Raw genomic sequence first — 24,520 nt, forward strand, 5'->3', positions numbered from 1 at the left:
CTTTGTGCAAAAGATGCAAATGGCTTTCTGTCAGCTGCAGAGCATTCAAATCTGCAATCTCCTTTATCTCTTTTTTGTTTGAAATCCAACCTTAGACTCTGTACAAAATAAAATAAATTCAACTTAAGCCCCAAGTCATACTGATCTAAGCAACTAGTCCTAAAACCATATTTGACTCTTTTTCTCTGCTCTCCTTCACCAATGGTGACCACACATGTACCCTGGAAACACCAGCAGAGGAATTTGAATCCCTCCCCACACCCCTACAATCTCTAGCTAAGGTCCGTGGTCACCGGAGCTGCAGGGGTAACAGTTCGCCACTGCATGGAGGTGCTGCCAAAGGGGGGGAGCGATCTGCACTTACTGCTGGGGGGTACACTATAAAGAGTGCGTGGAGTCCCGCTCCACGGGAAGCGCTGCCTACTGTTTATGGGGGTGGTGACACGAGTGTGACCACGCACAGAAGCACAGCCAGGAGGTATTCCTCTGGGGACTCAGGTTCTGTCTGACACAGAGCCAGCGTTTCTTCTCAACAATGAGGGAAATGATCTCATCTGTTGTATCATAGTTATCATATCTGTACTGCTGGGTGGCTCAAACCTGGGTGCTGAGGCAGCTCTCAGTAATAAGAGTGGAAAAAACCAGCAGTGAGTGGAACAGGTGACTTTGTCCTCTCCTGACTCCTCTGTGCCTCCTGATAGGTTAAATTGTATTTAGTCTGGAGTTTCTTTGCTTCCCTGAAACTGTGAGTCTGAGTTGTTTGAAATGTGTACTTAGGGCTGTTTACATTACTGAATGGTTTTTTTTTTATTTCCAGTGGAAGGAAGGAAGGAACGGCTCTATAGTGCTCTTCAGTTAGAAACAGAAGTGGGCATTTTGTTGCAAAGCTCTGCTGTTGTTGAAGGGGCACGTGAGAGGACTCTTCAGAGCTAGAGCCGTCAGGCTACAGCTACCAAACTGCTGCCCAGAGGTCCTGGCCCAGTGGGCCAGATAAGCTTTCTCCAGCTTCCAGAAAAATGTTCCCTTTGGGAGCTACTGAGAAGATCTGCTGGGCTCCCTCTCCTTCATAAACAATAAATCCTTTTGCTCCCAAACCCTGCCCTCAGCCTTTACTCTCAACACAAACATCTCTACATGATCCCACACTGCAGAGGGAAACAGAAAGGCATTCCTCTGTTCCCTTCCCTCCCCTCCCTCACTTTCACTTCTCACAGGTTTGTTTCTATAAAGAAATATATGTTTGGCACTGGTCTTAAATGCAAGGAAATAAGAGGTATAAAACAGCAGTGATAACTTCAGGCTGCCCTGTGAACTCATGCACATTGTAAGCACCGTGCACACTTCATTTCCAAATCTAAATCAGATTATTTTGCAGGGTTTCTCAATCAGATTTTTTTACGACTGGGAAATGACTACTCTGTCACTGTCAATAGACAAATTGTCTTTTGCTACAATTGAAGAGCACATCCCTTAATTTTAGGGTTTGCATTTAGCAGATGTCACCCTTAAGCAAATTTAATCTTATTTAAGTTGTCGTTTACATAGTGTATAAATCGTTACACTAAACAGTCATGAAAACTGTACAGTAAATTGTGTCAGTCCTTGTAAACTCTCATCTGACTTCTGCTCACTAAGCTGTCTGTACAGAAGTATTTCCAATGTCTGAAGAGCTTTGAGGAATTGCATTTGTGTTTTGAGACAACCTGCCAGGTACCTTTAAATTTCTTATTGCCTAATGGGGAATTGCCCTCTTTAAAGCTAAACTGTGAAACAGAGAATGAATTTATGTTGGAAGGGATCTTCAGAGCTCATCTGGCCCATGCCTCCACTCAGAGCAGGCCAACTTTGAAGACAGATCCAACCTGACCCAAGCTTCACCTGTGCTGGTTCAAGGGGCAGGGATAAGAGTTGGAACCTTGAGAGTCCTAAGGGTTAGAAACTGAAGCTTTATGCTACTGGAAAAAAAAAAAATCCAGTTTGGGGATATACCTGTGATCCTCCTTCTTTAAACAGTTTTCACAAAGGAAAATTGAGCTATATCTTTGTGTTAAATGAAAATTTTAAACAACAACAAAAAAATTATGCTGGTTGCCACGTTCCAACTACTTCTTTCTATTGCTGAAAGTTCCCAAACATGGTTCTTAATATCAGTACACTACTGTGCTGGCAAATACTATTTTAACCAGGTTTTAGAGATCTCTATATATCACCAATTTTCTTCACAGTGAGAGTTTCATAAACCTCATTCTTGTTATTGAAGGAGAGAGGAATTGAGTAGACTGAGGCACATGGTTGTTACAAAAATGCTTTTCAATACACTTCTAAGTGGTCCTAAAATAATTGTATTAACTTATTTCATATCACATCATATTTCCCCTAAAAGGGTACTGTGTGTAAGTTCACAGTCTAAATTTAGGAAGACTGTTTTCCTGCTGAGTGGCAAAGCTAACATATAAATAACTTGATCATCCCAAACTGTTGTTGATATAAAACCTCCTCCTAAACTATATCAGATGTCATCACGTGCTCCCTATGAAAACAGACGGCCTTCGTGTCTGTAGCTGCTGACTATAAAGCTAGCTGATATCTTTCTAGATGAAAGCCTCTTGACTGTATATTAATACAGCCATATTCAAACGGCCTGAGTTCCTTCCAAACCTTTGAACCTCCAGTTTTCTATAGGGTTGGTGCCTCCAGGGGGGCAAGAGCCCGCCAAGAGGAACACGGAGCACAGGGACTTAACCAGGATTACACCCCAGTACCTCCCTAAGTTGCTACTGTTTGCCTCTGCCTTTTGCATTTTCCCCTTTCCACGCGGCAGTGCCGCTGGAGACCTGCTGTGACAGTTCCAGGCCACATCCTTATGGCAAAGAAGCCTGAGTTACTTTTACACCCACAGAAAAAGAAAACCAGTAATAATTTACAAAACTTTAAAAGTACACTTAAACCTTAGAGAAAGCAGTGGGATCAGCCGAGCTCTCTCCGGCCATTTTAGAGATTAGCCTCTAAGCCTGTTGAATGGTCTGTGGTAATCTTTTACAAGGTATTTCATAAGCAAACAACCCCACAGGCTATACTGCAACTTTACACGGGGCTACAGATTTGGAGAGAGCTTCTTGGAACACACAGCATTCAGTTTTCCCAATACAGTGCACAGACTTAGACCCAAAGAGACTCAGATCTAATCCTGGGTTTCTCATCAACCCTCTGAAACATGACCTACCTCTTAAGCTGCTCCCAAGCCACCTCTCTCCAATTAAGGAGACCTGGATTGTAAAATGCCACATCCTGTACCCATTTGGCTTGGCAGATTTAATGAGCCATTGTGGTGGAAACAAGGTATTGCCCTCAAGCCACCAAAGATTAATCCATTATTCCTCTCCCCCCCAAATTGTTCAACCAGCAAACTCGCACCATCCGTTCCACAAATCTGCTCTCTCCTTGAAGGATTTATGCAGACAATTTTTCTGACAGTTTTATGTCTCTCATAACTCTGGTTAGCTGTGCTCTGGCAGCTGTGGGGTGGTGCTCTCCCTGCCCCCCATGATAAATGCCCTTTTCCAAGGCAGATGCAGTTACTAACAGGTCAGAATTTTCCTTCTCTGTGGCCTTAAATGGAAGAGCTGCGGGTAGGGCGAAGGCTGAGCACCAACCTCCTCCTTCACACCTTCTTCTGCAAGTGGGTATATGTGGCCGGGATGGGAAAGAATAAAATTGTTTCTCATGGCCACATCCCTTCAGTGCAAATGATTAGAGACATGTTTGGAGATGCTGACGTAACCTTTCCTGTTTTCTTCCTCCTCTAGACTGTGTCCACTGGTAATACTTTGAGAAACAGAAATTTTGGGAGGAGATTTACATCTTCTTCCCTGACATTTCACCAGTCCTCACTAGTTAGAAAGGAAAGTGTCACAATGGTTTCTAGGGATGGCCCCTAGAAACAGTGGACAAACATTTCTTGTACACTTTTCCACAATTTTGGCATTTGGATTTTAAATTCCCCTTCAATATCCTCCTTCCATCCAAACCACCCTCATTCCATCAGGAGATATCTACTTATCACAGGAGCAGAATGTAATTTCTTATGAGCATCCAGTACTTTCAGAGTTTCTCCTACCAAAACTCTGTATCTTCTGGGCAGAAGCCATGCAACTGAGTAATACCATCCTGTAGGACCTCAGTTCAAGGTTTTCCTAGATAAGGTCTGAGAAGCCACTCAAGTAGAGCTCAGGCTTGAGTTAACAGTCAGTGAAACAACACAGTATTTCTTTTGGTGCTCCGGTCTGCTGCACATTTTCTTTTGCACTTCACCCAGTTCTGCTCCTCAGATTTTATGAAGACATTAAAATACCGCATTAGTTGCAAATATAATATGGCATAAACAATTCACTCAGCACGCTGTTTGAGGGATGTGTAGAACGGCAATTGGACTGTCGGCAACCAGAAATTTTTTAAGAAGAAGAAATTATGTCATAGCCACACTAACAGTGACATGTTTTGAGGTTAAAATTGTTCTGAGCTGTTCTCTTCTGAAATAATTGTCTAGCTACAAACACCCCCAGAACAGTGACTAATGCACAACAGAGCTAAGCTTGTGCTCAGACAAGAAAAGAGAGGGTGGGAATTGATTCTTGGTGGTGTAAAGTTTCATAACTTGCCTATGAGGAGAAAATGCTGAAGACAGTTCTGGATCATATGTTATAGAAAAGACAACACTTACTGAAAAGATTGCACAAAATACTATCTAGACATCAAAGAAAACATGATGATAACGCCAGCATTTCTGTTAAATGTGAAATATATGCCTAATAAGAAGATTCATTTGAGGGACATTCTTTCTTAAATAACTACAAACATAAGGTCAAAAGGATCTTTCAGGACAATGGATTTGCTTTAAATATTACTCCAGTACTATCAAACTCCAAACTGAAATGTGATTTTATCAAAAAAGAGTACTAAAGTGATCCTGCATTTAATGTGATATGAGAGAATAATTCTAGATGGACAGCCAATGGGAAAAACAGCACGAAGAAGGTATGCTACCATGTGAGTACTGAAATGCCTAGAGAGGAAAATTTGTGTGAAACATAACAGAACTATTTGCTAGGAGTTGGGAACAGACAGATTGCTTGACTGGCAGTGTGTTATTGTTTTTCTTAAGTGGAAAAAAATTCAAGATTTAAACCACAGTCTTTGCTACTGATGCCAAGCCCAAAGGAATCATACCAAGAACTGGGCTGTATAAAGTAGTGTGCTCCTGGTTGTCGGAGAGGGGTCTAAGGAGCCCCTTCAGCTTCCTTATTCACCATTTTCTTCCTTATTTCTACTCTTCTTTTCCTAGGAGAATGTTTCCAGCCATGAGAGTGAAAATTACAGGCTTGGATCCCCACCAGCAGTATTATATTGCCATGGACATTGTGCCTGTGGATAACAAGAGATACAGGTAAGCTTTTCAGGTGCAGAGGTAGGAACATTGTGATAAATTAGTGTCAGGGAAAGCCTAGGAAAGACACATACCGTTATACAGCATTGCAAAGGTATGCTGGAGGAGACCACGTTGATTTACACCAACATAGTTGATTTGACCACAGTTGTGAGACAAAACCCCAGAGGTTTAATCTACTCCTTTGCACTTTTGGATTGAAATCTTGCTCTTTTCAAATAGCAGTTTTTAATCAGGGAGATCTGCAGCATGTATTTCACAATCGACATAATTAGCAATGACTGTCTGAGGGAATTGATAACTGGAGTTATCAGTGGGGAGTCTGCAGCCTCTAAAACTACTTCAGCAAGAAAGGAACGGGCAAGTGGCAGCTTGGGTCTGGCCTGAACTGAACTGGGTGATTTTTGTTCTAAAAGCGTTCACTGTCCAGCCCAGCAGGCACAGGGGATACGGGCCCTGACCTACAGTAAGGAGACACTGAGAAAGCCTCTGGCGTGTCTCCACCACTGAGCTGAAAGACAGGAAGAGGAGATTTCTCTGGTATTAATGGGCTCCCAATCCTAAAAAGCACTCTGGAAAACTCACGGTCCTCTGCATCCCAGAAAACTATCCAGACAGAGGTGATTTATCTATACTTATTAAAAGACCTCTGAGAGCAAGTCTTTTCCCCAAATAGTCTTGATCGCGCCACATATCAAGGATTCAAGAATTGATCCTTTGCTTCAAATGATAAATATTACATTTTTGCTCTCAGATTGTGCAGAGTGTTTCTCAGGAAAATGCTTTTCCTGGGAAGCATCAAGGTACTTTCTGATACTCAGCTAGATGTTTTGCCCCGTTCTTTGAGCGTGGTTCTGACAGCAGTAATGTAAAAAATAAATATATTGTCTTACACTTTGTTTCTGTCCTTGTTAGCTTGTGCAGCCACATAGAGCAAACTAGCAGTGAAAGGAATGGACTTTTTTTTTTTTGCATTTCTTTTGAAAATACATGAAATGAGTCACTGTTTGTAGGTGAGGAATGCAATAGCTTGGCAGAGCTGAGTAGACACCCAATGAAGAGCAGCACAGGGCAGAACTCAGAGGTGTTAGCAGGATGGTTGGTGAAATGCCTTAGGCTGAAAGAGCCACAGGACAGAAAGAAAGAAAAGTGTCTAGGCAAAACTGTGATAGAGAAATTTATAGCATATATAGGATGGCTTGATCAGGAACACAAAAAATATTTTTTCCTCTAATACCAACATTTGTAATGCTATATGGAATTTCCTACTTTGCAACATTTCCAACCAGAATTCTATCAATTCTTCTAGTGGTATCCATTGGATTTTGCCCTTTCTGGATGAAGACACACGTGTTTTGCACCATCTGGCATAGCAGCCAATGCAGATTTCCAGAAATTACAGGACATTTATTAGTATTTTCAGAGAGGGCTTTGTTTACCTGTATTTTCTAGCCTCTTATTCTGGTTCAGAGAGGGTTAAGGAGTTGAGAAGGCACATGTGGCAGAGTTTTACAGGGAAAATAACTGCAAAGGTGGTTTTAATAAGGAATCAAGTCTGAACAAGTGGCTCAGGGGTAATCTGGCTTTCATTTAGAAGGTAGGAGGTTGCAATAAAGCACATTCTCCCCTGACTGCAAATGAGAGCTTGGGATGTATGCGGTAGGGTGGCAGGCAAGGGGGAGCCCTGGAAATGTTCCTCCAGTGAGTGAGTGGCAAGTTCCCTTAGCCATCTCCCCTTCCTCTTTCAGGTATGTGTATCACAGCTCCAAGTGGATGGTGGCTGGCAATGCTGACTCCCCAGTGCCCCCGAGGGTTTACATCCACCCCGACTCGCTGGCTTCTGGAGACACCTGGATGAGGCAGGTGGTCAGTTTTGACAAGCTCAAGCTGACCAACAACGAGCTTGATGATCAAGGCCATGTAAGTTAGAAGCTAGTCCTGGTGCCTACTGTCTCAGACTTGTAAGGGTGATGCTGCTGCTCTGATGCTCCTGTGTTGTGCTGGGCATGCATGCCTGCAGTCACTCTCCAGAGTTAGGGAGCTTTTTTTCCTTACTTCAGTGCTTTTCTTCAAAATGTTGCATGATCCTATAAAGCAATAAATCTCCTTTCTCCCTGTACATAGCACAAACTTCATCTCATACATACTTGTGCAAGAAAAGGGGGGTTTTCTTCATGTTAGCTCTTACTCTATCCCTGCTTCCTTGTACATCTGGATGTAGTGTAGAATATTTGGGGAAAAAAAAATCTTTTCCTTCTCCTTTTGTTTTCTCTTCAGATAATCTTGCATTCAATGCATAAGTACCAGCCCCGTGTTCATGTTATCCGCAAGGATTTCAGCAGTGATCTTTCTCCTACAAAACCAGTCCCTTCAGGAGATGGGGTGAAAACCTTCAACTTCCCTGAGACTGTTTTCACCACAGTGACAGCCTACCAAAATCAACAGGTAAGGCTGTGTGCCTTCAGGCTCCTTTTATGTTGGGTGTTCATAAAAATATCAGTGTGCTTTTTTGTGTTTGAGACATTAACTTCTCTAAGAAACATAGCTCAAGAAGGGTGTACACTTTACAAGCTCACTGCTTTTTCTTCCTGCACAAAAAGAAAATGCTTGCTATGGGGTAGTGCATAGACATGAGGTATCTAGGCAGAAAACCATCTTGCAAATAAGGTGCCTGCAGTTTTTACTGTAAAGTAAGTAGGTGAGATAAACCGTAAAGAGATGCATTGTGTTCACTTTTCCTTGCTGCCTTGTGGTACAAATGACAGTGTCCTGTCCCCACTCTAATTCAAGGCAGCACAACTAGTCCAGATCTGTTATCTCGGAGAGTGAACACAAAGGGGTTTTTTCACTGCTAAAATGAAGGAAAAGTTTTAGAGAAGGGGAATCTTATCAGTTTGCTGACCAAAGAAGCCTTTGAACATAAGCAACAGTAGTCCATGTATTGCATATGAACTAAAATTCTCATGCATAATTCACGTTTGATTCAGATCTTGCACGGCTCCCAGTGGAGAGTGTTACTATTGACTCCAGATATCATAAGGAAAAGATGTTGCCACAGTGGGATCCTATCTGCAGAGGCCTTGACTACTGAGCTTTGTTACTGGTCTGCCTTTTTTCTCAAACAAGACTTCATGGCACTAGGAAATGTAATTTCAGTCTACACTACTGTTTGATTACAGAATTCCCTGTCTATCCCTATTTTCCCCAAAGATATGGAGTCTTTTAGAGGAAATTAATTGCTAGGAAAATGCGAGCATTTGAGAATGTAAGCATTTTAGACACCAGCAAAGAAAGGAGTTTTGGGGAGGTATTGCTGTGGATTCCAAACATCTTGCTCACCCTTCTCCTTCAGTGGCCAGTGAAAGCTGGTGTCCTAGTCTTTGAGAAGAATGTGACCTGCTGCTTCGCTTCTGCAGGCATGTTCATTGCACACGTTGAGAGCTCCTTATATCCACCTTTGTAGTCTCCTTATGTGCCGCTCATCTACCAGAATCCTCAGGGATTCCCATTAGCCTTCACGCAACCTCTGTCACACTTTGGGCTCAGTGTGCTCCTCTTCTCTTGTTTGTGTACATATACAACATCTGTGCTTCTGGAAAATGACTTCATGAACTCAGTGGATATCATCATATTTAGTATTCTTGGACTGAGGGACAGACCCATGTCAAAACAGCTTAGGGCAAATTGTAATATTTAGCCAATCTGTAAAAATTGTGAATTGTTACAGAGTTTTTATTTTGCAACATAAAAGAGAGAGCACACGTGCTGACAGTGCTCCCATGATTGCTTCTGGATACCCACTCCTAACTTTTTCTCAGTCTGGTCCCCTTGAATTGACTTAAATCAGGATCCAAAATGCATCAACTATTCCAGCAGAAAAAAATATTGCAGCACAATGGTGGGTTTGCTGTCCTTGCAGCACTGGAAACTTCCCGCCCCACTTGCCCAAACCATGTACTCCACAAACTTTTAACTGTAGACCAGACATGGGAAGAGAATAGAGAAAGGAGAAGAAATGACAGGAAATAAGCCTGTCATTCTTCCCTAATGACTAGACCTATAAGACATAATTATTTCAACATTAAATTAATTACAGAATTAGACATAAGGTAAGAGAAGTGCTAAGGGAGGGATCTCTGTCAGGCACTGGGTCTGTAAGCCACCTCAATGTAAAGAAGCACTGAAATATCTTCTCTGAATTCCAAATATTTTGGGTTCCCCCCCCCTTTTTTTGGGGGGGGGGGGAGGGGGAGCATTTTTATGATACCAGTAAAGGAGATTTTGGTGGGTTGGGGAAACCTTTTCATTAAAAATAAATTTAAATGCCCTGAATCTGCCTGCCTGCCCTCCAGTGGCTGTAAAACTTTGCCTTACTGGGAGAAGCGTCTCTGGAAACAATTGTAAAATGTTAGCGAATCCACCACAGGGATTCCCTCTGCTGTAATTCCATCCTCCACAGAACATATCTGTCTCTGTACACACAAGTCCCAGGACAGCTGCAAAGTCAGGCTAGCGGAAATTAAGTTCACAAATTAAGCTTCTGCAAAAATAGGAGCTGCATTCCAGATCTGAGGTTAATATCCAGAGTAAGGGCTTGGTTCTGACAGAAGCAAAACACCTGCAAATCCGCTTCAGATCAGTCTGTATTAAACTAGTCCCTTTTGAGCAGTTTCAGCAAAAACACCTCAAATTTGATAGGATCTGGGGATCTCGCTCTCTCGTCACTCCGGAGACGGGGTATCTGGGACAAGGTGAGGCTGGCAGAGGGAAGCTCTCGTGCTGCACCAGGTCGGGGAGTAGCTGACAGGGAGTGTGATATCACGGGCTGCAAGGTCAAAATCTCAATATTATTATGCTTCCCCAACCACATGGCCATTGATGAGTTATAGCTCCTGGGGTTTACACCTGGGTCCAGGGTGTGCTTCTCCTTCAGGAACAGCTTCTCAGTCCCAGCTGTGCCAGGATTCCCGATGCTGCCAGGTTTCTGCCTCTGGCGCCGTTCATTTGCTAAGCAGATAATCCATTCGTGGATAATGGAAGGGCAACTTTAATATAAGTCTGGGGAAATAAGTATGAAAGATCATTGTGCAGGTGGTTTGGGCAAGAGTGGTAATCATCAGTAATTTTCATTTGTTGAAAGGAAAAAGATTTGGAGAGATCAACCAATTCTCTTTTTCTTCCTTTGTAGATCACCAGATTAAAAATTGACAGAAACCCCTTCGCTAAAGGTTTCAGAGATTCTGGAAGAAACAGGTAACAGGAGCTTGTCTGTGTTTCCTCACTGATCTCCTCTCTCCTTCCCCCGATGAGTGCGCAAGGCACGTGTCTAAGGCTGAGGAAGGCGTTTTGTGATCTTAATTAATTTTTACAGGAGAAGTTTGCTGTAGACTAGTTCTTAGAGGAATTAGAAGGACTGTTTTACTTTGCCTAAACAGATCCAACGTATAATGATGACTTCCTTAGAAAATACTTGCCAGGTTTGCCAGTTAGACTGACTCTGATTTTTTTCAGAAGTCTCCTTCAGTGCTCCTCCTACCTCTGCCTGGATCCTGCAGTCCCGTACCCTGACAGAGGGTTTTAGATATTCTTAGAGAACATATCTGTAAAGACAGCTTATCACTGCCCTGCTTGACAGCATTTTTTTCTGCGATTGTTTTTGTTTGTTTTTTTTTTTTGCTGTTGTATGTTTAATTCTCTGTTTGCTGCTACCTTAGTACCCCTTCTGTTACCACTACTTTCAAGGCTGTTTTCTTCTGTAAATATGTTTTGCTGTTGTTTTTTTTCCTGCTGAATAATTTATTTATTTATTTATACTTATTTCTATTATTTTCATGTTCCTCTGAGCTTTTCCATTTGTTGTTGAGAAACACAATTAAAACCTTCTTTAACATCTCTGATAACTTATTAGAAAACTGTTCATGTATTACTGATACGGTGCCGTAATTTCCAATGAATTAGGTAAAATAAATGAACTTGTAAATATGCTGTAGAGTTTCTTAAAAAACTCAACAACTTTTTTTACTAAAATGAAGAACAGAGATAGAAAAATGGAGGACTGCAGATTGTAAAACAGATAAATAGGTCACAGGCTAACATTCTGCAAAAATAATGAAAGTTGTAGGAGAGGGGACCTCGATGCTTTTGCTTGTTCTTTATTATATGTAGAGCTAGTGGAAGGGCATTTTTAAATTTTAATTTTCACAGGAAATTCCAAAACTTGGAGTACAAATGCTTGCTTTACATTAAAAGAAAAAATGAATTTCTGGTAGGTTTTCAGGATAAAAGTGCAAAAATATTCTAGTTTCAAACAATTTCAATTTCTCTCCAGTGATGTAAAATTGTTTCAATTTGTGTCGCTTAAATTTGTCAGTATTTTTATGAAAAGATTGAGTAGAACACCTTAAACATTATTCTGTTGTTAAAATATAATGTATTCTAAATAGTAAAATGGGAACTTTAGTAAAAACACCTTTTGTATTAGTAAAAGACATTACAGAATAAGAAAGTCCAAACAAAAAGTTTCAACTTTCTCTGCCATTCATGAATCCGGCAGTGTGCAGCAGATCTAAATATTTCAGATCTAAATGATGTGGGTATCCTTTAAATCAGCATGACAAAGGCTTTCACCATTAAATTAATTATAGAATTAGACATATATGACCAAGGTACAAGAACCCTCAGGTTGTAAAGCAAAGCTCTGAGTGTGCAGACTGGAGTGAAAGTCATGTGCATAGCCTTCATTTGCTGTCCCCATGGGCGCTGTAATTCAGTTTTTACTTGCATGCTCCTCTTGTGTGTGTTCACCAGGACCGCTACCTCATTCATGGTTTGGTACGGGAAGCATTCAGTGAATAAGCAACTGTCCTGTGCTGCCCGTCACCCGTGTAAATGTTACGCTCTCCGTGATCGCAAAGAAGACATCTTACTGACCCTAGTGGTTTCCTAGCTCAGCTCCTCTGTTCTCATCTTAATGTAGCCCTGTGAAAAGATGTTACCACCCTTAATTAATTCCCGCCGTGAGCATTCGTTCTGGTACTTGAGGCATACGTGACTTTTCCTCTGCTCTCCTCTCCCGCGTGGGGGAAGTAGTATGTGCTCGGTGTACAAGGTCTTCCCTGTGTGCAGAGACGCAGCTGCACTGGAGGCTGGGCTTAGAATAGAGATTGATGCAGTTCCAGGTACATGGTGGGCTAGATTAACGTGGAAGGCATTAATAAGGTCCTAGCCCAGTGAATTTGGACAGTTTCCTGAAAAGGCTGGGAATTACTGATCTTTGTAGCTCATTGATTTAAGAAAGGGCAGGAAATTGCTACACGGCTGCAGCTGTGGGGAGGGCTCAGTAAGGCTCTCTGCTGATGTAAAGAGGAATTAAAATCTTTAAGGTATTACACATCAAAGAGAGCAGCCTGAGGCTTTAGGAAGAAAAAACAGGCCAAGGTATTTGCAAGCATATATAGCAGTCAGGCGCCTGCCGCACAAACAGTGGTCTGGCTAAGGTTGCACCACTGTTGTCAACTAGTGGAGGACACTCTAACGCTCAGCTGCTCCCTTTAAGGAGGACACGTACCTAGATGTACACATAAGAGGGAGAAAAGCATTAAGGTCCGAGCTGTGTGTGGAAAGGACTCTCCAAATGGGACTTAACTGTGCTGGATGGCTCCTCTTCCCCTTGTGACCTTCTAATCTTATCAGAATCACTGGTCAATTGGAGTGATGATTGCAATGCTCTGGAGCTTCCCACATCCCCACAACAACTTTGGTCAGCTACGGTGCATCAGGCTGTAGCTGGAGAATGTCCCACTGAAAATGCAGGCCTCATTTGAAAAAGAAACAGGGTAATTTGAAAAGGGGTTCATTTGTGAAGCAGGCAAGTGCAGTATATGTCCAAGAGGTTTTCTGTATAAGGCCTCAAAGAAAAAAAAAAAGTGTGGCAGCAGCAGGGGCCAATAGAATGTCTGAGACTGCCTTGGTGCATCGTATCCCAGTGACATCGGGATACTAAATCAGAGCCATGGTTAGAGTTTGCCAGCAAATGATGGAGAAAAAAACCCCCAACACTAGGAAAAAGTCCCCAGAGCATGGTGGGAGAAGAGGAACTCTTAGGCCACTTCTTCCCTAGGACATTTACTTTCTGCTTTGTGTTGAGGCTTTTCCATGAAATGGAGATGTTTTTCCTGCACCTATTTCTTATTTTGATATTGTTTCACTGTTGTTGCCTGCTGCAGAAATTACGGTATTGACTGTTTTTAAAACTAGTTCCTCTTTAAAATCTTTCACTTCTGTCAGCTCGCAACCTTCCCATATGCTTCCTTATCAGTATGCTCTGCCTTCATTAATATCAGAGACTGCTAAAATCCTGCTGCCCTGGGGACACCCCATCATGATGTAACTGCCTGTATCCATCTGGGGAGGGATCTTTTCACAGATCCCTTCTTGGATCTCCTTCAGTTGCTTGCATGGCTGTCTCCCTTCACAGCTGAGTGCCTCAGTCCTTGCGCTGGGAGAAGGAGCAGTGAGGTATCTGAGAGGGAAAGATGCAAACAGCTCAGCAGCTGAACGTTGTTTTGCAGTCTCAGAGCACTCAAACCATGTTAACTAGTGGTGTTCAAAAATCTGGCCATCAGCCTTGATGAGTTAGGGAACTAGCCTCTGTTAGAAGGCCGAGTCTTAGCTCCCTCTTATTAGAGATTCCCGCTACGTGATTTTTTGGTCCCTCTTTGCTTTGTCTGCAAAAGCACGTGAAGCATCTGTAAAAGTGAAACAAGAGAACTGGTCCTGGTGGTGAAAGTATACCTACGTAACATATGTATGAGGCAGGTATTACCTGGTTGCTTCTCTGAACTTTAAGAGATTGAGAACCAGAGTTTTTGACATATGGAGCTGAGCTAGCCAAATGTCTGGGTAGCAAGGGTGCAGGTTTAATGCCACAGAGCCTAATTTTGGAGACGGAGTAAAGTTCATTTGACAGTGGGATGCTTGGGGGAGCTCCTTATCCGGGAGGAAGCCAGAAGGGACAACAGTCAGGAAACCCAGCAGAGTGAGAGAAGAAAAAAAACCCCTAAGCTGAAGGCAAGCAACTGCACTTTCCTTTCAGATGTGGGCAGCTGAGGTGGATAAAAGTTGTTTGTGTTGGAAATGCTCTTTGAGCTTTTGTCTAGGGTAAGACAGCCAGGAGGGCGCTTGGAGCCAATCGTTTGGCTTCCCCAGTGAACAATGAAATGATGACCTGAATCCTGCGTGCAGCGGGAATGGCGAGGTCGGCCATATGGGATGGATTATGGAGGTGCACAGATAGCTTGTACATCTTTTTTCATTTTTCAGACAATGGAACTGTTTCATTTATTGCCTATTATTAAAACTTTATAGCACTAAAAATAAAAAAATGAATGAAAAAGAGAGAGCGAATTTTGGATACCTTTTAAAGGACTGACCTTATTAAAATAAAGCTGGCAGTGAGTCCTCTTCTGATACTTTTTTTTTTTTTACTTCCTTCATAAAGATAGTGTGAGAGGGGAGGGTTTATGGCCTGATAGACAGTTTGAAGTCAATTTTTTAGTACCTTTCTTTGGAAGAGAAAGTGGATGCCACATGGATAATGTTCAGCACACTTGGTACCAGCAGCCCTCACCAAAGCCCAAAAGAAGTTGCTGATATTTCAGAAATGCTGAAAACAATTCTTTTTCTGTCAGCATTTACTGTTGTCCCAGTGTTCATTGAACAGGTGGGGTTTGTTTTCCCTGTAGGGGTGGGAACACACACAGAATAGCACTTCAGTATTTCTGCTGACTCGAGAGCATTATCTTTCTGTCCTGTGGTGGAGGTCTGGTACCACACTAATGTCATAAACTGCTATGGGAGAGAGAGCTGTTAGAGGTGACAGTGATGAGAACAATGGACTTTCTTGATTCCCAGACCTTCACCTCACCTTCCCCCCCCCCCCCCAAAAAAAAAAAAAAAAGAATACATCACAGGAAGAAGAAAAAAAAAATACATTGAAAGGTTAGAGATAGAGTTGTAAATCAGTCACACAAAGATGGTGTGCATCCTGACCCAAGCTGTTTTTGCATGGCTGCACGTTGTTTTTCTGCAATACTGCATACCTGGTGTGGTAGGTGCCTAGCAGGTTTGCACAAGAGGCTGCTGTCTCATGGACCTTGTCTGATGCATGGGAGAATCTGAAAGTTCAGTAAGGATGTGTTCTGCTTAGATGTTATTTCAGAAACACCCACAACATTTGTTCTGCACAAAGATTAAAAAAAAAGAAAAACCAAACCTGGAAAAGAAGCATGATCTAGTATACAGGGACCTAAATTTGTGTATAGGAGAACTGGACATAACCTTGAGGTCTGTCACCCACATACTTAGGGAGGGTTTTTTATAATGCATGTTCAGCAAGTGCACACCTCTAGGGGAGTAAAGGACTCTTATTTGGGGTGGGAAGAGAAAAGAGGTGGCTTTAAGCCGACTGTGGAGTTTGACATCCATTCTTCAGGTACCTGCGGCTGCGGTGCTGCTCAGAGCGTTACACGGCAATCTGTGATCCGGTGAAGCCACAGTGTTGCTGCCAGCAGTTGCAATATGGAAAGGGGAGGGTGACAGGACCCGTGTCCACAACAAAGGGGCTGTTCTAGACCAGCTGTAGTGGTGGGTCCCTGGTGGCATCCTTTCTTTCCCTGGTATTTGAGGCAGGAATAGAGCATCTTTGCAAGCTGCTCTGGTACACTCAGTGCTGCCATTTACCCTCTGTGAGCTCACAGGCACAGTGGAGTCCAGCCCCTGAAAGCAGTATATTATTCCTGTTTTACTCTTTTATTTCTTCTTTTTATTATCTCCTGATTATTCTCTTTCTTCCTTTTCTTTTAGATGTACAAATTATATGGTACTTGTGAGAACTGTATTGATAAAGGGGAAAGTGGTAGACAGAGAGCTAGAAACTTTGAACTGTGAGTCAAGCCGAGCTGAGAAAGATGCAGAGGCAGGGCTAATAGCTTTAACCTGCCTTTTCCCTGAGCCACCTCCTGTTAGCGGTTGGGTTTTACTGGAAGGGAGTCATGAGAGCAGAGCTAGAAGTCAAATGCTGGTGCAGAGTGGGGTTATGTGCATGGGGATCTAATGACTGAGCCAGGCTGTGTGAACACAGGTTTTGGTGAGCTGGCCTCCCTACTTCCCTGCGCAATCCTTGTGGCAGACGGAGAGCAGCTGGATTAGCACAGCTGGAACTTTCAGTCTGCATTTCTGGATGTATTACTCGGTTTTAATCATCAAGGCAGGTCCTTTCTACAGCAGGTCTTGTTGCATTGCAACCTGCTCAGGGCATTTTATGCCCCTTGGATATATGGTACCAGAAAGTCCTCCTTCAGTGTTTGGGCTGGGGATCACTTCATGAGGGTGCAGAAAGGTACCGTTCTCTTCCCAACTGTGTGTGTCGAGAAGCGGAGGGAGTCTGAACACGTGTGGCATTCTCACAGAGGGAGTGGAGGGAATCCTGGGGGTGGTACCATTTGTCAAAGAGCTGCTTTTGCACACAGAGTCCAGCTTAGCAGATGGGTTCACATTCTGCGCTGCCTTGTTGTCTCTGAGCTCCATGAGCTGGCAGAGGCCACTGTATTAACCAAATAGTTTTGTTGTAATGTGCTCAGTGTTAGTGTGAGACTGCTATGCAGAGATGTCTTCTGTATCTACTTCTAACAGCTTAGCAGCTAATAAACACCATGCAACAACCTCTCTTCTAAACCTCCTCTTAAAATACAGAGTTTGGTTTGCCAACTCCAATGTATTTAAAGCATCTGAGCTTCCGGGGAGACTTTGGAAAGTTAACTGAGTGAGTGGAGGCACGTGCAGAAAGACATTTTCAGAAGCAAAAGGCAGCTCCAGTATCAGCTCAACATCTGATGAGAGGCTCTGGGGATGTTAGAGCCTTTTGCATTGAAAGGGGATATGTTCTCGCATTTGACGAAGCATCTCTAGTCATGTTCAGTCAGTGCAAAGGGCTGTAACCTACTGCTGGAAAAGAGGCAGGGGAAGGCGAGGAATGGGGAACAGAGCAAAATGCAGCTTCCACAGAAGAGAAGCTTTCCTGCAAAGAACTCCAGGGGATTATCTTCTAAAGAACACGAGGGTCATTGCCTGATTATGCACCTATGTCCTCACTGAGCCTGTGGAATTAGAGACTGTCAGCAGACCTAGCATTCTGTGGCAAAAATAAAAACAAATCTGAGACCCCAGCCCTTCAAGAGGAAAAGCTGTTCTTGCTTGATTTTTGGCCTTTCTCTTTGGTAATGCCTTTGCAGTGAATTAGGGACTCAAAGCAGAGAGGCCGCTGACCTTTTTATAAAAAGCCTCTTACGCATTTCTAGTTGAAGTCCAAAACCAAGGAGATTCCTTTTTTGATGGCTTCCTGTAGCACTTCAGGACAGTGTCCAGAACTGGGAAGTGGCATGGAAAGGCAATTCACAAAATTTCTCTGTTTCTGTAGGCTGAATCCCAGACCTCCCTCGTTTACATGACAGCTTGCATCCACAGTGTAGAAGCCAGCTCTACGATAAAGCATGTCTGGAGGAGCTGACGGTCATGTGTCCCCTGTGAAGCAGACAGAAAGTTTGGCATCCTTGTTAAAGAAAGAAAAAGGCCCTGGGAGACTGTTAGGAGTTTTTGAACTCCTGGGCTGGGGAAATTTCATTTTACTCTAGTGGCCAGCACCTGTGCGGGAAGGCTTGCTTGAGGAATTCACAGATGCCAAGGTGACCTTTTGGTGGCCGCTGGCAGCCTGTCAAGTGAGGTCAGCGCCCTCTTTCCCTGGTGCCGATACCCTTACCAGCTGACTGACATTCTTCTCTCCTTGTTTTATTTTCATTGCACAGGACGGGGCTGGAGGCCATTATGGAGACCTACGCCTTCTGGAGGCCCCCCGTGCGCACTCTCACCTTCGAAGACTTCACTACCATGCAGAAGCAGCAAGGTGAGCATACTGAGGGCATGCAAAGAACCGTAGAAAGAGCAGAAGAGGGTGTAAGAGCAGCAATGCACGCTGCTGTGTGTCTGTCTGGTGGCTATGGGGAGTTCATGCACCTCACTGAGCTCTTGACTGCTGTGAGAGGACAGCAAGCAGAGAGGATGGATGGAAATGGTGGACGAGCTGTACCTTCTGAGGTGCAGTGCAGCCACTTCATCTCCCTAATGTCTCTAATGCACGTAAAAGCTAGGAGGAGGAGCAGGAAGGAGCGCAGGGTTGGGAGATCTAGCCCAAGTACATGGCATGAGATGAGCGTGAAGAAAGCATAGAGAAGACCGAGGAAACGCTCTAGCACGTCAGACACGTTCTCCATTTACAGTTTGCGTTTGCCATTTGTGTGGAAACACAAGGGGAAGGGGTGTATGCCCTCTGCAAGCTTTAGGAGACCAGAAATGTGCCTCCTCCCAGGACCACACTGCCTTGCTTTCAAAACCCGGTGGCCTTGCTGGAGAGACTTTCTGTCAGTACAAGTCTGGGAGGAATTACTGGGCAGGCCAAGTGTTTTCCGCTTGTTCATGCTGTGTCTTTTCATAGCTTCTGCCCTTTACATCTCTCATTTGTTAAGTAGGCCTTTCATCTCCAGTTTCAGGCTGTGTTACTATTTATTTTTTTTGCACTAATAGGACTTCCCCATTCACTTCATTGCAGCTATTTCTAGTTAAACACACAGTGATTACTGGGAAGAGAGGTATGAGGGTAAACTGGTACTTTTTTTATTCCAATATAAATGCAAGAAAAGAAACAATCTAAAGCTGTGTTCAAATGTGAAACCTGTGAGGTTAAGCAATCAAAACCAAATGCATGCCCTGTGTAGCAAATTCTCCAGCCCCTCACATTTGAGCTTGACATCACCACGAAACTTCCCTCTAGACCTCAAATCCATCTGGGGATGACATGTTGTCCTCCAGAGGGAGGGCAGCAGCAGTGGCTGCCAGGGCTGCCCACCACAGGGCAGGAGAGGTTTTGCACAAGCTCAGGGGCTTGTGTCGAGGAGCACTTGCAGTGATGTGTGCGGTCAGAGATGGGTTAAAGCAGGGATTCAGAAACGTTTTCATCACCCACCTAAATAGAAACATAACAGCCTCTCCTCCTGGTCACGGTCACTGAAGCAGCCTCCCTCCTCTGTCTCACCCCCCTATTTGGGCTTGCACACCTCCCTTCCCCTCCCCTTGGTTATCAGATAACATCCTAGTGGCAAGTCCAGCTATTGCTTACGTGGTAAGGTAATATTAGGAAAGGAAAATATTTAATGTATTTTTAGCTTGTTTTAATATAGTTTGGCAGCTGAAAAACCAGGAAGCAAGCCAGTACCCTGTGACCAGACGGCTCTGTACAGACCACCACCACGACCCCACAGACCACTAGGTTTAGGGCAGCCCGTAACTAAAGTTGTGCCCACAGGTCAATCTCAAAACTTAATAACTCACTACAAAACAGTGCTTTTGAGCTCTGCATTTAGCTATGCAAAACAACCTCAAGATAACGAATATCAGAAACATTCTCTCCATTATAGTGCTCATCTCTCTAGTGCTTGCTGTAACAAGCTGACCCCTGGTCTCAGCGATAGGTGCAAAGCCAAGGTACAAACAAACTCTGTTTTAATTTCTGGCTGCTGGGACAGCCCCCAAGGACCAGCACAAATATATAGTCTGGAGGTCTTGGAATTGCTGGCAGAAAGAGCAAGAAATACTGAGGTGGCTTTAAGCCACGTGTGATTCTTCCCTCCAAACCTAAGATGACCAGGATGTACAGTGTCCATACCTCTTCATCTCCTTGCTTTCAAGCACATGAACTGTGTGACAGGTGAGTAAATCACTGGTATTTAACAGCTGACTTCAGCATAAGCTATTGCACCTCAGATCCTCTGAGCCTTAGCGAGTCTTTTCACGTAAAGGACTTGTTTGGGACTCTACTTCTCTCTCCCACTTGAAGCTTCAGTGCTCTGAGCTGCATGCTGCTATCTCATACCCTTCCATATTTATGAATTAGATGTTTTCAGGGTATTATTTTAATAACCAGACACTTTAGTTCTAGATCATACTGTTGTCCGCAAAGTTGGGTGGCATTTCCAAATAAACACTCAAGGAATTGCAAGCCCCTCTTTTATCCCTTGAATTGTTAGTTTCGCATAGGCTGCATTTGGTTTAGGATGAATTTTTTGGGGATTGACACCAAAATGGATATTTTTAACTATGGCTATGGATGAGAAGCAAATCAGCTCCTGGGGAGCTGAACAGCTGGCACCAGAAAGGAGTGCTACATGGCTGGCTCTGGGGAACTGCTCTGGGGCTAGGGGAGAATTTTGGGATGCGTGAACTACCCTTCCTCACTTCTCATCTCTGCTGTGGCTCTGCATGAAGCCTAGATGTACCTACTGCAGCTTAAAAGGAGGGCACGCTTACTGCAGAGACAAGGTGAGAGCAGCAAAAATGGACACATGCCTAGTAGAAACATCACCAATGAAGAGTGAGTTATGGTTGTTCAGCCTGGAGGGGAGGGAGGGACGACGTAATAGTACTGAAATAGGATGCTGTCTGTGGTGGACAGGACAAAAGTAATAGGCTCCAGTTATATGAAATCTAGCAAAGTGATGGAACAGATGCCCTGTAGGAACTGTGGAATTCAGCTCTGATTTTTGAGGGGTGAGTCCCCCTTACTGTCGTAGGAAAAATGGTGCTTTCTGGGGCAGATGCTTGTGACTTCAGCAGCATAAATATGGTGCCTTTGCTGCTTTCCAGTTGGATTTTCATGTGCTAAGGATTGCTATGGATTCTTAGCTTTTCTTTTGTCACTTAGTATTTTTTTCATTAAATAAGTGTTATCTGCCTTTTCCAAAACAGTTCTGTGAAAAAAATCCAACTGAATTATTTGTTTAGGTTAGAGATTTGACTGATAGAAAAAACCATATAGCTGTGATGGATTTTTGGAGAGCATTTAACTTATTGCCATACGTGCCAGCTTGGAAAAGTTAGCATTAGCACGTATTAAGAAATGAGTAGCTGACTGATCTCAAAACTGATGTGAAAACACCATCCAGTGAGGACAGTCTCAGTGTTGCTCTGCAGAGACTGGTTCCAGTGCTAACTTGTTCAGAACTAAATGAAACAGTCCAGTTGCTAAAAGGTACAAATCTCATAAAGACTGCAAAGTGGTCTGTAATGATGGAGACAAATGTATGAAGAGCAATAGAGATTGCTCGGTCAGCTGCATGCATTCAAACAAAGCGTGGCTTTTAGTTCAGCCAGATACAATATCATGTGTCTAGAAACAAAATGTAGGACATGCATACTCACCAAGTGTGCTGGAAAGTGTTGACATTGACAAAAATTTGGAAGTCTCAGTGGATAAGCCACTGCACAGGCAAGGGACAGTGTATGTAATCCTGTGATAAAAGGGGACGTGCAATCTTTGGTGTAGAAAAAAAATAGTGGCAAGCAGTGGGGAGACAATTTCCTAGCTGCAAATGGACATTACAATATAATCTTCAACTGTAAATATTTTTAAAGAGTGGAAAGAGATTGAAGAGGATTCAGGGAAAAAAAAAGTGGAATAATTTAGCTGGAGAAGATGCCTGAGAGTGAAAGCTCAGTTTGCATGTTAATCAAAAAGAAGATCAAGTACTGAATCTTTATGGCCTATAGTATTTAGCAGAGAAAAGAATACATGGCAGCTTCATATCACTCATCCTCGATACTCTTGTGACTGCGATTTCCATGTTTTTATGACACAACTGTGTGAAACATGCTTCATTATGATGGCTCTGATTTTTCTACTCCTGCTGAATGTTCATCCCTTTTTGTGGGATGTTACAAGATAAGGAGAACAGAAGTTCCCCCTCATCCACCTTCTTCATACAATTAGTTATTTTACAGGTTTTCATGTCCTCCTCCTGTGCTTCTTACAGTGAATACTGCCAGTCATTTATTTTCTCTTCAAGTGGGAAGTTTTCCAGATCCTTAATCGTTTCTTTAAAAACAAGTCTGCACAGAGTATTCCAGATGCATCCACATGATACAATTACCTAAAGGTATTATAATTTTTTCCACATTATCCTTTCTCCCATTCAACACGCGTCCTAGTGCTTTGCTTATTCGTTTGGCCCAAGCTGTATGTTGAGCAAGGGCCACAGTGACACACCAAATCGATACTTGGCACGCTGGATGCAGCTGTTTCATACAGGGATTAAATAACTTTCTAATCTACACAATGACAGGTTTCAGCTGCCACACAAACTGGAGAGCCGGATATCACGACCAGTCACACAGATGCCTGGTGTGGCTGACACTGGTGGTCCACGAGCTTTATTTGCACATGTTGCTGTTGAAGTAAAGTGCATTAGTAAGTCTCTGCAGGTCTGTGACCTGAGTGGCCACCGTATTGTCCTACCAAGGAGAAGCACATGCCATTTCTATCAGTGAAACCCTCTGGCCTGGCTACAAAACCTCTCTTCTGGAGCACGCAATCCAAAAGTCATCGCAGCTTTATAAGAGCAAGCACCGTGTTTGATACAATCACAGCAGATCTGCAGCCAGTTTGAAAAAACAAAAATTCTACACCCCACCCCCACCCCCCCAACAAACACTTTGCAAGAAATGCTCAGAAAACGGCAGTCCAGGGGAGGCTGACCTTCTGGAGAATGATGTCACGCGCTCTGCAGTCTACTTATTACTAGGGAAAAAGGGGGCTTGGGATTATTGAATGCACATGGCAATGAGATGTGGGGAAAGCCAAGAATCTATTAAAGTCTTTAATTGGAATATATTGTCAAAATTTAGATTGAACCTCATCCAGATTCTCATTATTAAAAATATGTGGCTTAGTTTCTTGCTTTTAACAGGGAACATAAAGAAAAAAAAAAGAGGGAAAAAAGAAAATAAGAGTTCCAGTAACTCTGGATTGTGTCACTTTCCAAGAGTAGAAAGAGCCATTACTGGCTCCTCTATTATATACAGTTTCCCACAAGATATTGAGATGAGCAGATTGTTATCAGTGACTGTAAGTTTTGCCAGGACATAGAGACTAGAAAGGCACTGTGACAATACTAGAATAGTGATCAGTATCTGATCCTTCCTATAAAAGCTTATGACTTATGCAAAAGTAAAATTGAAGGTGCCCTGGCAGCTGGTAAAAAGAATTGCCTCCTAAGCAGAATTTCAGGACCAGTATGAGAGTGACATGATGTGGTATATCGGCAGGTTTGCAGCACATAAAATTTTACTTCACCATTAAATTACTATTTTGATACGTGCATACCCAGTCCGCAAGAGTCAAACATCTTCGCTTTGACTGGTGAGTTCTCAAGGCAGCTTTCCTTTCAAACGGGGTTTCTTTGCTTGAATAAATGCCTTTTCTGAGGACTCTACCAATTGCTTTCAGTAGATTCAACCTGTTCTCCATCAACTTGAGCATCTGCATTGATCTTGGATGGGAGATCTGAGGTAGAGAGGCCATGTATTAGAGAGTCTGCAAAACTGTCATTAATGGTTTTTCAGATTAGCATCAAAAGCTTGAAGTTAAAATGGTACTGGAGGTGAAAAGGGGTGTGCTCCTTGCCAGTAAGACAGCTGTTGCTGTCTCTGGTATCAGCAGGTATCCCTGGTAGGAGCAGAAATGCTGCTATCTCTAGAGCAGCGTGCATGTACAAACTGGCAATTGAGTACAGCTCCTAGCATCTTCCTCTGACAGGGAACGTTGTAACGCTGCAGTCTTGTGTCGGCAAGGATATGCACAAAAGGCTTCTTTTCTTCTCTGTGTGGAAGAGGTTCAATCTGCTCATGTACTGCTGGAAAGGAACAATGTTTTCTTGTAGTAGCAATGAGTCCAGACAGACCTTAAGGCTGCATGATACATCACCAGATGGGAGACAGATACCCTGAGCTGAGGTGTTGCTGCTTTTCCAGCTTCCCTGTCTGTAAACATTACCCTTTTTGGGCAGGCATCACATCTGTCTTGCCAAAGTTTGTCTGTACTGCTTGTTACTTATTTCTTCTTTGGTATAATACTCTTCTCCATGTTGGGTGTGGTGCTCAGAGAGCTGCCCTGATTGCATCCATTTGAAAACAATA

At 43.2% G+C, this 24,520-nt stretch overlaps 1 protein-coding gene across 1 annotated transcript in view; it reads left to right on the forward strand.

The window, feature by feature from the left end:
- Positions 1 to 24,520, forward strand: part of TBX15 (T-box transcription factor 15) — a 99,092-nt gene that overhangs the window by 63,761 nt on the left and 10,811 nt on the right. Inside the window, exons 3-7 of the mRNA XM_054838434.1 lie at positions 5,342 to 5,443; positions 7,192 to 7,363; positions 7,721 to 7,888; positions 10,632 to 10,696; positions 18,304 to 18,401. Of these exons, the coding sequence (XP_054694409.1) occupies positions 5,342 to 5,443; positions 7,192 to 7,363; positions 7,721 to 7,888; positions 10,632 to 10,696; positions 18,304 to 18,401 (605 nt within the window). The remainder of the gene's footprint in view (positions 1 to 5,341; positions 5,444 to 7,191; positions 7,364 to 7,720; positions 7,889 to 10,631; positions 10,697 to 18,303; positions 18,402 to 24,520) is intronic.

Source organism: Grus americana, chromosome 1 (assembly GCF_028858705.1).
Source record: "Grus americana isolate bGruAme1 chromosome 1, bGruAme1.mat, whole genome shotgun sequence".
NCBI lineage: Eukaryota > Metazoa > Chordata > Aves > Gruiformes > Gruidae > Grus > Grus americana.